The sequence below is a fragment of the Cydia pomonella genome, chromosome 20, assembly GCF_033807575.1.
Source record: "Cydia pomonella isolate Wapato2018A chromosome 20, ilCydPomo1, whole genome shotgun sequence".
Classification (NCBI taxonomy): Eukaryota; Metazoa; Arthropoda; class Insecta; order Lepidoptera; family Tortricidae; genus Cydia; species Cydia pomonella.
In genome coordinates, this window is record NC_084722.1 from 4,679,470 (window position 1) to 4,697,698 (window position 18,229).

Below are 18,229 nucleotides of genomic sequence, written 5' to 3' on the forward strand. Positions count from 1 at the left end.
TTAATTCAATTACGATCGTAATGAATGCATGCAATTACTTGTAATGACAAGTAATTGCATTAAATGTAATTTAATGCGTAATGCAATTACAAATTAATTGCATTATGCCCAACACTGCCTGTTAGTTTGTTTGCTCCTAATGTGACGATTTTAACGAGCCCAAACTAAATTAGCTTGCGTTAATATGGAGTTTATAATGTGGCAACCTTCGACCTTCATCACCAAACCAGATCGATAGCACCGCAGCATTGCATTATCTACATTGTTATAAAGTTTAGGTACGTTAATACCTTTGCTAGATTTTATTAATTCTCGATGTCCAATTGAAACTAATTTGAATCTTGTGGTTCACTTAACACTTTAACTCCGATCTTGAGTTGAATAAGAGCCTGTAACAGTACATTACTATAAAGGCTGGGAAACGAAGGGTTGAAGGCCAAGTAGATATAGACACGGGCAGAGAGAGATACGCAGCCGGAAACCCCGTTTCTCGCAGAGATTTGTATAGTGCTTTTCTCAATGGGAAAAAAAATGACAATTTGTTTTATTCGTAGGAACAGCTAAAAACAACTACGCTACGGAGACTTCTTACCATCAGGCGGGCCGTATGCTTGTTTGCCACCGACTTAGTATAAAAAAAATTACGAATCTACTACTATTTGATGGTTGAATGCCAAGAAGGTTGCTTTAGGCACAAAAACAAAAGAAGGCTTAGGTTTGTAAAGCTGTATAAAATTCCTTTACATACGAGTACATATCATCTTCACTCATCATACCAGATAGTAGTATTCCGGGCCTAATTTGAAGTAAATCATGTCAACATTTTATTGCAAGTTTGAGAAAAAAAATTTTAGTACAAATTTTATTGACAATAACAATATACATAATGGATATATACAGATGATTACTATAACTAGCTTATATCTAAAATAGGCCCTTGAGGCATTGTACCAAGGAAATATATAAATTGAGAAAAAATATTTTTGAATACATGGACACTTTTCAGTCCACGTAAAATTATTAATTACATCAATAAAACAATCAGGGTGATAATGTATGATAGTCTAATGGATAATTTTGATAAAAGGATTTGTTTGGATTACGTAGGTAGTAGGTAAGCATTGAGGATTTGATTTATTTTAGGATATCAATAAAATTGAGTCATGTTATCATGCATCATGTAGTCATTACGTGTCAATTCTTTTATAATAAACTTCAGGTCCCTCCCATACCTTTCGGCACGAAATTTTCAGAAATTGCACTGCTAAATTGAGTCGCTTAAGAGTAAACATAAGTGGTCATTTTTACTTACAAACGTTCTCGACATTTTCCACTCTGAATTTTGGCCCTAGAGGAATATTTTTTTATATGAATTTATAACCAGTACACACAGTACGTGTCTGTACGTTTTTTGTCACTTTTTTAAATGTAAATGCTTGACTTGTTGATGGAAATACAAGAATCACTATATGTATGCCTTTCACATTTGAAGAGTTCCCTCGATTCCTCATGGATCCCATCATCAGAATAGAGTTTTGACAAAAACGGGACAAATCTGTAGGTGTATAAATTTAATCAAGAAAATAATTTTCAAAATCGGTCCAGAAATGACGGAGTTATGAAGTAACAAACATACAAACGAATTGAGAACCTACTCCTTTTGAAATCTTGAAGTCTGATAAAAATTTGCAATAATAAACACAAAACTCAAAACAGACACAGATAATTACTTTTTCATTCCGTTCCCGAAATTTCGTTACGATTGGTAAGTTTCGGAGAAGGGAAATGTCGAGATCAAGACTTCGATTTCTGAGGTTTACGCAGGTTTATTCACCTAAGCTGCAGTTGTCCTAATCGCACTAATTTTAGGATTCGCCCCCGTCAGCGCGACGGAGATATTTACCTAAAATTCTCAAATATGAGAAGGGGCTCAGCTGGTATTTCGTCGTTGAAATTGCTACAGGTTTATTTTTGCACCACACTGAAGGTGACAGTCTAAAAGTGACAGTCCATTTTCGAAAGCAGAAAGAAGCAGCAGTGCTGCAACGTAACGTCGCAACAGCAGTGCAGCTGCAGTCCGAAATAGACTGTCACTAGGGTGACCAGATCTGATTTCTGGTTTTACGGGACAATAGCACTGAAAATATGGGATTCGAGGTTAAAATACGGGACAGGTCGTTTTCTTATTCAATCTAATATTTTTTTTATTACTTTAATATTAATTTGGCATATCTTATTAAATAACTTATAAATTGAGCGACTTTAGAAAACAATATTAAATATTATAAAATACAACAATTTTTATATTACCTGGAAACATCTGGAAAGTAAAATGATAAATAATCAACTAAATAACCTATACATACAAACTTTGATTTTCTTTATGCATAAAAAAAACCCAATATTTTATTCATTATAAAAACACAATATAAATTAAAACTAAAATATTACTAAATTAAATCTAAAATAAAACTAAAATAAATCTAAAAATGGCCCCTGCGGCATAGTACCGAAGACGCTGGCAGCATTTCCTCGCTGGATCGTTAGACTGATGCGTTGAGCGAGGAAGCTGCCAGCTCTTTGATCTCCTGTGGCGTCTCTGAGTCTCTTAGACAGATCTTTGAAGAGACTCAGAACGCCAGGGCCCCACGGACCAAGGGTCTCGACACCGAATGGAATAAAAAATAAATATTTTTTATTTATTTATTTATGAATTACCCTTAAAATAATCAAAAATCAACAATTTGTTAATTATTTGGATAAGAAAATTTGGTTTAAGTAATCTACTAAATAACATATAAAAATAAATTCAATCTTTCTCAATTAAATACTCTTACAATAATAAATATTAATAAACACCAGGTTTTATAAAAATGTATGGAATGATCAACTAAATACCCGCTGTGTGCGTGTAAATAAATATTGTTCAAATAGGTATTTGTATCATTAAATGCCATTACGGGACAACTTACTGTCCCGTATAGGTTTCCCCAAATTACGGGACAATGAAAAATTCGTGCCTGAAATACGGGACAATCCGTAAAATACGGGACAGCTGGTCATCCTAACTGTTACCTACGTACTGATTATATGCTCTTTGGTGTTATCGGTCATATATTACATATAAACAGCAAATCTAGACACGCCGATCATTATCCAATTGGCAATTAAGGAAAGCGTCTAGTGCTCCAAAACCATGAAAATTAATCCGGAAAATACGATGAATGGTGACTTGATGGACAATCACTACAATCTTGGACACTTTTTTATGGACTTCATGACCAAGTTCCCTGAAGACTGTGTTTGGCAGGTGGGTATCTTATAATCATTGTCAACATTCAATTGACCAAACCAAACTATTCAAACTAATGGTTGCTTATTGCACTTCGGTTAAAGTATCTTAAAATGTCCTCCAAAATTCTGAATTTGAATTTAAAAAAGGAATTTTTGTCACTAGACTAAAATTTTTATCACTAGACTTTTTCATCTTGAATTTTGCGAATTTAACATCCTTGAATATTAGTGAGAAGTTTTGTTTAATTTTTATTTATTTGTGTAGATCGACGCTGGTACAGGCAAGACAGAATCGAAGTTGTCTGTAAAGAGCCGGTCGATACGATTGGCGAGATGCCTCCGTAACGCGGGCCTGCGGCCGGGCGACGTGGCCGTCGTGTGCGGCAGGAACCATCTGGACGTCCACATCCCCTTCTATGCAGCATTTATGAACGGGCTACCATTGGCTGGAATTGATCCTATTAACAGATACGGTAAGCTGTGAAATTAATAGTGTTATACCTACCTAAGTTATTTTTACTTACGTTACTGTCAAGTGGGATAACTCCGATAACGAACGGGAGGGGTAACATTAGACAAAGCAAATATTCCCCCGATTACGTATATGAACGTGGCTGACAGCAGTGTGCTTTTTACAATCTTTGAATCAAGATTTTACCAGTTTTAGGGTATAATTTTCAACTAGCGTAGAATTATCTAAAGTCCTCCCCTCCCACTACTGTCCCCAGTGATCCCACTTGACGGTACGTACGTACAACAATATTAGGAGATACTACCTTAGAAATTTGAGTTGCTATTTAGTAATAAGATGAGATTGATGATTGACGTAGACTTCTGGCTCAATTAGACTAACATAAATCGTCAAACTTTTATTTGTAGACGAAATCAAATTTCATTTTAAGACGACGAAACCAAGAATAGTCTTCTGTGAAGTGGAAAATTTCGGCGACATAGAGAGAGTCGTGAAAGATCTCGAACTTGATACGAAGCTGGTGACATTTGGTGACGGTGATCACTCGTTAGAAAAGTTCTTGGAGATATACGATGACCATGAACCGGAACACACATTCAAGTAAGATTTAAATAAATGTAGATATAAGTATGTAAGTAGAGGCATACGTTAAATAACTATAATTAGAACGTTTTCACATTGTCCGATCCCATATTGGACGTAGGGGTTAGGAACTGACCCCCCTGCTTATAAATTTGTTTGCAGGGGGGTTAACTATCCCCGCAGCTGAAATGACGCACCGTGCCTGCTTCAGCGGTCATGCACACTACAGCAAATATTAAACCTGCACATATAGGTACGCACATAAACAAAAAATATAGGTCCGATAGCTAACGGGGTCCGATATGTCTGAAATTATCGGAAGTGCCAATACTATATCGGATGCCATAGGAGTATGTGAAAGATAAATGTTAGAGAGTGCCCTGTGGCATGAAGTCCACTTTTTGGGTAAACGTTATTCTGTATACTCGTATTATAAATACAGAAAAAGATATGTTATACATTTTACTTCTATCCGATATCTCTCATATCGGGTCGCACAATGTGAAAAAACATCAGAATTAACTTCTTCGAGCTCCAAAATTCCAGATAGATCATGAGCAGTTTTTTTTAATACTACGTCGGTGGTAAACAAGCATACTGGTACCGGTGGTAACTGCCTGCTGGTAGGCAGTCTCCGTAGCCTATGAAAGCCCGCAACTCAAGAGGTGTTACATGCGCGTAGCCGATCCTTACACTTCGCATCCTCGTCGAGCTCTGGCAACCTTACTCACCGGCAGGAACACAACACTATAAGCACACGAATGCAACACTATAGGCTAATATAGGTGTCTTTCCCTATCATGAAATGAAAAACACCCGTTAGCAACCCATAGCGAAATTCTTGATCTACGATATGGCTGGACTACCTACGTTCAAGCGAATACGCTGTCAAAACAGTTCTTTGGAAATTAGTAGAAGAAAAAACAGCAGCAGATAAACGATAACAAGGAATACACGATAAAGAGGAATAGAATAGAATACACGACAAACAAAAATAACTAATTTAAGGGGAAAAAATATGAGCATGTGCTCTAAGATCATTCATTTTCAGAGTGGCGAGCTTCGATACGGACAAGGTGTTCGCTTGGCTCATCAGTACGAGCGGAACCTCGGGACTGCCCAAGGTTGCAGCCTTCAAGCACCCTGACGTCATCAAGGGAATTCGAATATACGAATTGCTCAAAGGAAAGTGAGTTTATACATATTATATATTACATTAATTAAAATAATTAAGATCATTGTGGCCAATATAAGTCAGAATGGAAAAGCTTCACTCCTGCTTTGCCGATTCTGTAGGTGGAGTTAGCGTACAATACAAAAGCAAGCGTTTAAAGCGACAAAAAAGCTTGTATATGGTCTTCCCCACATATATCTAAAGTTGGTAAACAAGGGGAGGGAGCGCCAAACAATTAAGATAGAATAAATGAGATTATTAGTATTTAATACTAAAGAGATACTTTACGATGCTGCTTACCAGCAGCAATGTATTAACATTTTATAATTAGTATTTCTGTTCTCTAGAGAAATTCAACCAGCTCTGAACTTGTCAAGTGTGCGTGTGTATTTACAATAACAATGTACATAATGGATATACATTCATCATTTTCATCCGCTACTTTTGTTGCTGACTGTACGGCTGCGGTACACTAGTTCTGCAAAATGTTTCTTGAAGAACTTAACTTAACCTTTCTTCTATTATGTTATAATTAGTACCTATTCTTAATCTTCTAGAGAAATTCAACCAGCTCTGAACTTGTCAAGTGTGCAGTGGATATCCTCGTACCTAGCGTCTCTCGCCATGATCACCGCCAACCACACCAAGGTGCAATCTTCGTCCCCCATCACCATCGAGCACGCTATTGACATCATCAACAAATACAGGGTAAATTTTTCTAATAGGTACCTACTAACGAATTAGTTTCAATTCCCTTCCAATAAACACCGAAACCGTACGGTGGAGTGGGGGACAAAAGTAAACCCTGGGCTCTGGAACAGCTGTGGATGCTTCGCCATATAAGCAACATATAAACGCTGAGATAATATAGAAAGATATATTTTCATAAGATTCCCATGCGATCCCAGTGTTATTCCTGTTTTCTTACTAGGAGCAAGAAAGTAACAATACTATTCCGACTTTTCAGCCTGTTGTAAGCACCGGGAGTCCACTTCTGTTTTCTGGCATCACCAGGCATCCAAAGTTTTGTGACTTGACTAGCTTCAACTGCATCGTCCTTACCGGTTCTACCTTGAAGCCACAGATTCTCCAACTACTCGAAGTAAGTTTATAGTAGCGAAGGTCCTTTGACAGTGTGTTCAACACACATCTATACTATCCGTCAACCAAAGTAATGACGACCGAGGTCACATCACTATCTCTCTCGCTCTTACCATTCATTCACTTATTTATTGTATGTTGTTGAAGCCACGGACGTAGATATATACATCATGGTTAAAGCATGAATGAGAAGTGTTACGACCCCAGTCGTCAGTTTGGTTAGGGGATAGCATAGAGGAGTACGTTCATCATAGACTAGATAACAAGTTTTTACTCATAGTATCAGTCGATCAGGTTTGTTTTGAGGATCAAATTTCTATATGGAACCCACTGTGTTAAAGCAATACAAAAATCAGAAATGACCTAACAAAACGGCGTATGATCGTGACGTCACTCTCACTAAGAAGCCGTCTTGAAGTTTGAAAACAAGAAAATTGCAATTTTGACGGCCGCGACACTGTAGCACCTCGGGTATGAGCACGGAAGGACGGATCGACGGCTTCCACGCGATCATCAGGAAGCGGTGTAGCTCGCTGCTGAGGCGGTGGCGCGCCAGCTCGAATATCACCCTGTGCACGTTGGCCGACCGGTGGGACTTACCATGGCTGAAGCACTGGGTGCAGCTGGAGCCCCATTATGAAAAAAAATTGTTTTAATGCTACTACTAACTCTAGATTTAAGTATTAGTATGTATGTTACTAACACATTATGGACTTTTCTTCGAAATAAATGATGTTTGATTTGTTTTGATTGCTTTCATGTTTATAGTTGCCAATATATTTTTAGTAAAATGTAAGAAATCAAATAGTTTTTTCGTGTCGTCCCTCGCTCACACGTGGAAAAGCCTGATGTGATACGTCAAATATTAAGTCTAGATACGATATGGATCGCATATTTCAGTTTGAAGAAACGTCACTTTATCATTATTCATATCATATCTAGATCTAATGTTTGTGATTTTTTTTTTTATGGTTAATTTTCAGTCAAGAATGCATCCAAAAGCTGAGGTGTGGAATCTGTACGCTCAGACGGAGTGCGTAGGACCTATATTCCTCCCTTGCCCACACGGCCCTGCAGGGAATGTGGGGAAAGAATTACCAGTAGTAAAAGTACAGGTACCTATTTTATTTATTTCAATTCATCGATAGTGAACTATTTTGAATACATAATCAAAGATTATAATTAAATTATTTATTTACATAATAGATATATACAGCACTCAGAATTGATATTTTCAAAATACTGATTGAAAATTCATCCGATTTTTCTATGTGAAGTTTTTGGTAAACCTGTTAAATATCTATTATTTTTAACTAAATGTATTGTATGTGTGTTCCTTTTCCTTATAATGATTAGTTTATCTTTAAAATCAATCACTGCTAATCCTGCGGTTTAAATAATGTTTAAAGAATTTGATAAGCCGATAAGCCATTGATTAATTTTATGACGTTTATGAAATTGACATACATTAATAAGTTAATAACCTTATGCAATTAAATTTATTTCTCGGTGGTTCTAAAGCCCCATTTAGAGAGTTCAAGAACTTGCATGCAATTTTCAATGGGTAAATTTTTTTTTTTTTTACAATCTCAGTATTTGATCTATAGACTTTGTACTCTAGCCAGCAATGCATCTAATATAGCATGCAAATTTATGAGCCGTCTAAATATGGGGCTTTATGCTTCATTTTTACTGCAATCCTATTCTCCATTTTTAGGATTCTGTACAAAACTAGGAACCCTTATAGTTCGTCATGTACAGTCAGCCAAGGAAGTGGTTTACCACTTTTCGACTCTATTTGTCAAGTAATAGAGTCTAAAAGTGGTAAACCACTTTCCTGGCTGACTGTACCTACTTACGCCTATCTGTCCGCGGCTTAGCTCATTTATCGTTAATGCCAGATAAGAAAGCTGTATATCTATCACGACGTCAAAGTGATATAAAAACTAGAATTTTATTTCCGTCATCTCCCGACTGTTCCTTATGGTACGCCATGATGTATCATTAAATAAGTGCTTAAAAATAGGGGTATTAAAGAACATTTTTGAAAAAGTAAATATTTTCGGAAATAATCGCTCTAAAACTTAAAAAAATGTACCTCCGCTTAACTTTTAAATTTAGCTTAATAAAGACTTAAGGAAAACGACATAAGCCATTCTTCTTTATTAAAAGTACGTACTTATAAGCCGCGAAAAAACTCTTTCTTTACTTGTTACCTTCGATCAATAAATACCAATAAACCTTCGATCAATAAATATTTATTGATCGAAGCTTGTTACTTGTTGTTTGGGTATGTCTATTAATTACTACAAAAAGTCCTCTTTTCATTCCATCTACGGAAGGTAACTATGTAGGAATGTAGATATACCTCTCGCGTCGAATAATGGTTCCCATGATAGTTTCTTCAAATATTTTTGGGCTTAATTTAAGAAATCACATATTTTTTTCTTTCTGAGAGATTATTTCCTAAAATATTCACTTTATCAAAAATTGGTTGTCGAAGACCCTTATTCGTTTTAAAATACCTATCCAAAAAAATACACTCTGTGAGAGGTACCCTAAAAATATTTTTGAAGTTTTTATTTTCGCCATTCTATTTCGCGTTCTGTCGTCATGCATGATTTATGTACTCAAAAAAATTCAAAATTCAATTCAAAATTCAAAATTTTATTCTGCAAGTAGGCCTCAAGGGCTCTTTTACAAGTCAATACAACATTTACAGTAACATCATATAGTGACATGAAAAATACATAACAACATTTTATAAATACAACAGCCAATACCTGGGTAAACATTACATTATAATAATCTTAAAATAAATAATTACTACAATACAATAGAGATGTATAGTCTCTATGGTTAAAAACACATTAAATCTGGAGATGTAAAAGGTCCCCAATGTCAGAGTACTAATATTAATAAAATTTGGAGGTGTAAAGTCTCTCCAAGTGTCAAAATAAAATTTATACTAAATAAATAAACCGCGTCTGGACTGTTAAACTAGCAGTCTCATAAACTAATGCTACATTCTGTACATAACTAGTATGTACCAAGTCAAGTATATTATACAATATGACAGAGACGTACTCGTATCTATGCCAAATTGCAGCTTTCTAGCACTAACGATCACGGAGCAAAGCCTCGGATGGACAGACAGACGGATAAGGCGTAACTATAAGGGTTCGTAGTTGACTACGGAAGCCTAATGAACTGTCATTGGGGCCATACTGTAAAAGAGACACGGTCTATTTTGGGTGGGGAATATAAACGCTCCAGGTAGATTTCTGATAATATTTATATATTTTTTCTTCAAACAACACAATACAACTATCAACTATCGTTAATGCTTGCCGCTTTCAGAATGAAATCACCTGCAGATCTTTATTCGTTCAGCAGGGTGATAGTTCTGAATTCAAATAATCGCTGCCAACTTAGCTTGGTCTAACTCCAGTGTTTGTGCAGTTGGTCGACACTGCGACTGGCGAAGTCATCACGAAGCCAAACCAGACGGGAGAGCTCTGGTCGAAGGGACCAAGATTTGCAGTAAGTACCTAGGTTTTAAGTAATATTAGGGTAAATACTAGGGGAATATCTATTCCTGAGTTATGTTATGGGTGTTTTCTAAGTATTTAAGTTTTATTGTATTTAAGTATTCATTCATATTTTATGTATGTTATCTATATAGTTGTGTAAATACCTACCTATAACACAAGCCTTATTGAGCTTACTATAGGATTTTGTCAGATCATGTAATAATGTCCTATATAATATTTATTTTTATTATTAATTTATTTAAAAACTGCGCAAAGGAAAAAACTGCCCTTTGTCAGGTGAGTTTACCTATGGTTTTTAAATGACTTCTTTATGGAATACATGTATAGGTATAATAATATTAATAATCGCGAGGAGAGAACATACTACCATTACTTTTGCCTACTGATCAGATGTGCAAACGGAATATTTACAAAATTGCAAAATTGTCTCATTAAAAAAATTCTGGAACTCATATTTTTGTACGGAGATCAAAATGTTCCATTTTTCTCAATTTTCTGTGAAATTTTCCGGAAATTTCTGTGGAAATTCCACCTTTTTTAGGGTTCCGTAGCCAAATGGCAAAAAAGGGAACCCTTATACATTCGTCATGTCCGTCTGTATACATTTTTGGAACGAAGTTCCTTATCAGACAATTGGCGTATGGAGGCTAGGTGAAAAAAATCTTACATTTTTCCGTCACGGCCCTCTTTTGTTTAAATTCTTTCTCGAAAGTATTAAGTAGCCTAATTTTACCGACTTATGTATATGACACTGCAGGTAGCACTATAGAACTCCAGAGACTTACACTTAAAATGCAGAACAAGTTAATTTTTATTGTTTGTAGACATGTAAAATTGTTCATTTTTATTGTTTGAGACATGTAAAAGTGCCCCTGTGGCCTATTTGCTAAATAAATGTTTTATATTTGATATAAGTAGTGGTGGCGTTGGGAAACAATCAGCCAGTACCAGCGACCATGTATGCAGATATTACTTTTTTTTGCACTTGAATGTTTTCTTATGTTTAGTTGTTCTACCTGCCTCTAAGTCAAATTTCTGGACTGCCCGAGTAGCCAATCGTTAACGCTTCGTACCGAACGAAATCCAACTTTCACTGTCGTACTAATATGGAAGAGTGATATAAAGAGATGACTACGCTACGCTACGGAAGTATGGAGCGTTAACGATTGGCATGTTAGCTACGCGGGCTGATTTGTGAAATTTTGTGAGCAGTTTCGATGATTATTATTTTGTCAATCAAGTTTTTTTGTGTTTGCTAATCAATAATATACTACGTTTATCCATTATAATATATTTCGTTCCAACAGACTGTTCCACACACACTTTTCATTTATTTATAAAGGTTTAGAAGGTTTAGGGTTCTCTCGTTTCGGAGGCCAAGATTCTTTTTGGATTGCTGAGCCAAAGCAGTTAGTTAGTTAGTTGGTTAGAAAGGTAACAATTAAGTAAAATTTAAATTAAATCAATCCACAAGCAGCTCTGACAAAAAAATACTGACAGATTTCGCTTTTAGGTCTACCAGTAAATTACTAACTGCTGCCATAACTATTATTTCGGTATCAGATGGGTTAAATCAGCCCCCCTTTTTCGCCGGAAGTGGCCTTCTTTTTTGTACTTTCGGCAAGTTCCGTCGTGGCAGACTATCAAATTCGGACTTAGCATCACTTTTATGAGAAACCATTGTGCATTTCATCGCGGTATCAAGTCGTAAAAAACCGGGACAAATGGTGTATTACTCGACAAGAGGCCTATGCTTAGTAGTGAGCGATAAAGAGCTGATATGATGATGATGAATGTATCGCAAATTGCATGTAATTATCGGTAACATCTGTGGATCCCATTAACTGCATGTTCATGTTTTGTAGGAGTACTACAATAACCCTGAGGCAACAGCTGAGGCGTTCACAGCTGACGGCTGGTACAAGACCGGAGACCTGCTGTATAGAGATGAAAATGGTTACTACTTCTACGTGGATCGTATGTCCAGTGCCTTCAAAGTTAGACGTTACTTTGTAAGTAATGCACACTTATTTTGCATTTTTCTATTTTGGTCTTACTAAAGAGAAAGCCGAAGACCGTGCGAAGTGGAGTAGAAACAGCAGGTAAGCTGCTTACTAAGCAGGCCCTGGGTGCAGTGGCGGATTTGCAGTGTTGGCCGCCCTAGGCCCCAGGCCTGGTAGTAACTAGTAGCAGCCCCTTTCTCAGGACCCATCATATAGACAGCCGCCTTGCTGCCGCCCCTAATGTCTTGCCGCCCTAGGCCCGGGCCTACTTGGCCTTAGGGCAAATCCGCCACTGCCTGGGTGCGTACTTGCGTAGACAAGATGTCAATCGTTAATGCTCCGAGCGAACGAAACGCAACTTTCTTTGTCGCACTAATATGGAAGAGCGATAAAGAGATATAACTATGCTACGCTACGGAGCGTGAACGAATGGCATCTTGTCTATTACGTATAATTGGGTTCCGAAGTAATAGCGGAGGATGAAACCGGGATAAACGCTAAGATGAACCAGATATTTATTCTTCTACTCGTAAGCTATTTTATATTTCAACTTTTTTGCATTTTATACAGTTTAAAAAACAATAACTTAATCAAAGTTATGATAAAATAATTTAGCATACACATTATAAACAACAACTCAAACTTTGACTGCTTTACATCTTGCAATAGTGATCAAATATTATAGGAGTGAATGTTAAAATGTTTCGAGATTATTGAGCTATTCATTTTCAACTTTGTTCATTAATTACTATTAAGTTCCCTAATTAAAGTGAATTCTTCAGGTAATGCCCATGGAAGTTGAGAATGTGATCCATACGCATCCCGATGTGATAGAGGCGTGTGTGGTCGGCGTGCCGCACCCCGAGGACGGCAAGCGCGCCGTCGCCGTCGTGCAGCGCCGAGTCGACGCCGCCGTCACTGAGCAACAGATCAAGGACCTCGTTGCCAGTTAGTATTACATTACTGTTAAGATTTTGTATTGCATCGGGCCCATAAATTAATTTTGTTCCAAGCTCTAACCCACGTATTCATAACAAACCTTTGTGAAATTTTGAACTTTCTAACAAACATAAATGTAAACATGATATATATAATATAGATAAATACATAAACTTGGTAGAACAAATGTATAAAGTAGAGACTGGCTTGCGATAAAAAAAAATCCGGGAGTCTAAAGTCCCGGAAACGTACCATTTAACTAGGAAACCTATTTATTTGTAATGTGTCAATGTAAATATTATCTAGTATGTATTCAAGGACAATTTACAAATGTTAAGTCTAAACATAGACTTAACATTTGTAAATTACACCACAAGCGTTTATATAGGTACCTACCCATCCTGTAATTTGTTGTCGAATCAGCTCATCTTTTAATTGATTTACCTACCTGTTTCCCTCATATACTTAATGATACTATGAATGTTTGTAAGCTACACAAGTATACAGAAATTAAAGTACTCATTGTTTTCCCCAGGTAAACTCTCAGACAGCAAACATCTTCATGGCGGAGTCATTTTCGTAGATAGTTTCCCGAGAACAGTCACCGGCAAATTGAAGAGAACCAAAATTCTCGATATGGTCTTAAATGAGCAGAATATGCGTGATATGGAGATTCCCAGCGTCGGCAACACGAAAAAATTGATAAGTACCTTTCAACAACTACACAGCTACGAAAACAACTCCAAATCTGACGTTCCTCGAGTACCTTATGGCCATCGGCGCTTACGCTATTATTAATGACTCGCCAATACTAATGCGGTGCCACTCTACGTAAGCCCCGACCGCCATTAGGTACGTTTACCCGCCGAACGTCACAACTCACAAATAAGCACGTCTTATCGGGAAGAAGCTTGAGCGGTCTAAGGGGATAAATCTCATTAATAGTGCACTATGAATAAAATGAGGCTGGTAACTATCAAATGTCATCAACTCTAGTTCTCTTCTATTAGATTTGGCTTAGAGGGCTAGCATCCAGACCATAAAATAAAACAAAAACAAAACAAAAAAATTACATTCGCAGGATTGATAGGTAAATACTTTCTGGCGCCATCTGTATTTATGTGAATTATTTTGTGTAAATGTGATCTTATTTGGTTTAAATTTATTAAAAAGTGTGTTTTTAATGAACCCTTTTGTTCATAACCTTTACAAGCCCCAATTCAAGCCTGACTAGTAAATATGATCACGCGTGGTGTTATAATTTCTATGGAACTAATTTTTTCATACTTAACTGAACTGTCACCCTATACATGAGAATAACAGCGCCCTCTTGACAATGATCATAATTATATTTCTGGTCGGTTTTTACATAGTTAATCTATGTTATGCCTTTCTTATAAATACATAAGACAAAATGACGGATTAAGACACACAACTTATATCTAATAGTAATTACCTAAATCTTATCCGAGATTTGTTAAAAAATAAAGTATAGTTGTTTGTATATCATAAATATACTCAGTAGAAGCGCATGCATGTTTCGTTGCTCATATCCATTACCCGCTATAGTTTTAATAGTAATAGAATAGTTTGAGATAGTTTGTATACTTCCCCGAAGTTGTTTAGAATTGGCTTTGTAATTACCTTCTCCTTTGTATTATGTTAAGTTCAAACATTTATTTCTCATTAAGTGATTATTTTTGTCATCTTTTGAGAAATAAACATCGTAAACCTAAAGCTATGTCTAGGATAAATTAATAGGCTTGTTAAGACCCATGTTATGTTTTAAATAAATAAGTTTATTTTCACCACACCAAAGGCTCTCTTGATTGTTCAAAAACTATTGAGAAAGTTGCATTTTATCCACATGTGGGGCAAAGTAATCAGATATAATTTTTTAGTTTTGTTTCCTTATGTTAGCTGGTAGAATCGACATGTAAATGATGATTTTTTTTTATTACGTTCATTTAGATTTAATTTGGTTTAATTTTTTTTGGTATTTCACAGTTAGTATTTTCCTCGCGTTCGTGCGGCGAAAAGTTTTGTTTCACTCGAAGACAAAGTTTGTTCAACCCTCGTGCCTTGAAATCCTTGCAACACTCAATATTTCGCTTGCTCGGGTATCAACATTAGCACGAGCGGTTAAACAACAACTTTGCCCTCTAGTAAAACAAATAACTATTCTCAGCAAGTAAGTGATTATATTTGTAATCTTTTGAGAAATAAACATCTTAAACCTAAACCTATTTCTAGGATAAATTAATATGCTTGTAAGACCCATGTTAATATGTTTTTAATACATAAATTTATTTACTATATGTAATTATTATGATTAGATGAATCGCGAACTTGTTTATGTATCCATATGTTACAATATAATTATGGTTATAATTAGAACGAATAAAGACATTATTATCAGATATGTTTTAATTGCCCTTCAGTTTTATCGAATTGATGATAAATTTTGATGCATGATTAAGGATGACTCACGATAGAAAAGCCTGGGACCGGGCCGGGGCGTCCGACATTTTGTTTTCTATAGAAAGCATCACATGATCACCAATTATCCTTCATAGAAAACGAATAGTCGGACGCCCCGGCCCGGGTTCGGGCCGTTCTAACGAGAGTCATCCATTAGGCAGCTTACCTAGGAGAGAGGAGCGTAAAGCTTGTACCCCGCCTAAAACGAGTAGAGGCACTGTTTTTTGGCGAAATTTAGGCGCCGTTAGTTTAGGCTCTTCTCCCAACGCAGCTCGCTGAGCACTGAGCGGACGGCCGTGCGTGCCCGGCATCGTTAAATAAATAAAATAAAATCAAAATTGCCATTACGGAAAATGTTTTTACATAATTTGATGGTTTTTAACCACAGCTATGCCCCTAAGTTTGTTATTTTTTCGATTTTTGATTATTGTAAAAATTAGAAGGTGCGAAAAATAGTTTTCATACAATTTTTTAAATGCTCCTAACTTTTATAATAGTCAAAACTTCTAAAAAAAACGGCCAAGTGCGAGTCAGACTCGCGCACGAAGGGTTCCGTACCATTCTCTAAAAACCGGCCAAGTGCGAGTCGGACTCGCACAGGAAGGGTTCCGTACCATTATTTATAAAAACAGTCACCCATCGAAGTACTGACCCCGCCCGACGTTGCTTAACTTAGGTGATTGGATGAGAACCTCGATATTGGAAAGAAATATTTATTTTATTCTGTTTTTAGTATTTATTGTTATAGCGGCAACAGAAATACATAATCTGTAGAAATTTCAACTGGCTAACTATCACGGTTCATGAGATACAGCCTGGTGATAGACGGACGGACGGACAGCGGAGTCTCAGTAATAGGGTCCGTTTGACCCTTTGGGTACGAAACCCTAAAAATCACTTTTTTGTATAGGGGCCCCATTAAATATTTATTTTATTCTGTTTTTAGTATTTGTTAACTATAGCGGCAAGAGAAATACATAATCTGTAGAAATTTCAACTGGCTAACTATCGCGGTTCATGAGATACAGCCTGGTGACGGACGGACGTACGGACGGACAGCGGAGTCTCAGTAATAGGGTCCCGTTTGACCCTTTGGGTTACGGAACCCTAAAAACAAGCGTAGGGGCATAGGTATATAGGTATAACAATATACATAATGGATATATACAGAGGATTACTATAACTAGGTTAAATCTAAAATAGGCCCTTGAGGCATTGTACCTAGGATGCTGGTGGCATTTCCTTGTTGTATCGCAAATTCGCAATACCGTTGTACCAAATGCGTTGTGCGAGGAAGCCGCCAGCTCTTCGATCACCAGTTTCGTGATTTCGTCAACCAGACGTTTCGCGATTTCTGCTATGGTTAATTTTCCATAAAAAATCGAATTGACATCCTCCTCCATCTTTGAAGTCGGTTAAAAAACGCAGTAATTGCATCGACATAAGTAATTGTAAATGTAGCGTGAAGCGTGACTCATCTACCTGGGATTCACCGGTAGGTATGGCTTTACGAACTCCTTCGATAACCACTCGATGTTTCAACAGCTGCTATACCGAGAGTTACAGAGTGGATAGTATTTCTTGATAACAAAACTTTCCACTTTCAACATCATGCCCGCTTTGTAATTTTGACATAATATTATTGGTCAAGTCTACGATTGTTCGCGTCCGTACCAAAGAGCATATAATCACTACACTTCCGTAGAGTCATATAAAATATGTTTATTAAATATCACGCGAGATGGCGCTGTACCGGGAGCGGCGATTTCTACATCGCGCTATTGAAATGTTTATAGGTGTATAATGTGTGTGTAGGTGTATGTAAAAATTTTGCCAATTATTACCAACCATGACAACTTCACGTTTAAGTTGAATATATATGGAGCAGATCTGTTCCTAAGCATGCCAAAATATTTAATTATAGTCAATCCTCCTAATGAGCGTCCTTTTTGAACGAGTTAGGAGTACATACATACAACGATCGCCAAGACAATCAATTGATTAAAGATAGAGGCAGATACCAGATCAAGATGTTTATGATTTAACGTGAGAGTCAGGAGAGCGGGTGTAAATGTAAATAAAAGGAGTTTACGGAAAACTCACAAAACTTGTACCTTAATTTGCACTATTTAGTATCTCCTTTAAATTTGTACCTATTTATTTATTATTTTTGTATTTGTATTTTTGCAGGTGTAATTAAAAGTACACCCGCGATTCTGACAGTCAGGATCGCGCGAGTACCTTAAAATGCAATGATCCCGAGATTGCTCATACATTATACATTACATACGAACCAAATTTGCTTTAATATTCAAGTATAAATTCAATCTTTTTATTTGGAGTTTCCGAGTTTTACACTTGTTGTTTAAATTGCTATTACGTTACCGCAGGCGCTACTATGCTACAACCTAACGGTTTTATAAAAAAAATTATAATTATTTTTACTATGCGGATGCCGTTCCTGTCAAGATAAGCAAATCTATTAAGTTAATGAATCTAGATAAACAAAAAGATCTTTTAGATCTTTAAAAAAAGCCAAGCGCCGTGTCAAAGGATTCTAGCTAGGTACCTAAAAAAACAGATACCTACTAATATGTTCGTTTTTTATTGAGCTTATAATTTTCTACAA

At 36.5% G+C, this 18,229-nt stretch overlaps 1 protein-coding gene across 1 annotated transcript; it reads left to right on the forward strand.

Annotated features, from left to right (window-relative positions):
- The first annotated feature begins 2,956 nt into the window (after nucleotides 1-2,956).
- Nucleotides 2,957-18,009, forward strand: LOC133529307 (luciferin 4-monooxygenase-like). The gene is made up of 11 exons (XM_061867002.1): nucleotides 2,957-3,310; nucleotides 3,560-3,776; nucleotides 4,174-4,366; nucleotides 5,385-5,537; nucleotides 6,080-6,230; nucleotides 6,490-6,624; nucleotides 7,607-7,738; nucleotides 10,086-10,166; nucleotides 12,043-12,189; nucleotides 12,963-13,128; nucleotides 13,655-18,009. The coding sequence occupies exons 1-11, from the start codon at nucleotides 3,197-3,199 to the stop codon at nucleotides 13,915-13,917; spliced, it is 1,752 nt and encodes a 583-aa protein (XP_061722986.1). The 5' UTR covers nucleotides 2,957-3,196; the 3' UTR covers nucleotides 13,918-18,009.
- The last annotated feature ends 220 nt before the right edge of the window (nucleotides 18,010-18,229 follow it).

Bases quoted from the DNA above. Each gene is read 5' to 3' on its own strand.
- LOC133529307 (XM_061867002.1), top strand. From the start codon at position 3,197: ATGAAAATTAATCCGGAAAATACGATGAATGGTGACTTGATGGACAAT. The intron at 7,739-10,085 runs GTACCTATTTTA...GTGTTTGTGCAG, and splicing joins TACCAGTAGTAAAAGTACAG to TTGGTCGACACTGCGACTGG. The intron at 13,129-13,654 runs GTTAGTATTACA...TGTTTTCCCCAG, and splicing joins GATCAAGGACCTCGTTGCCA to GTAAACTCTCAGACAGCAAA.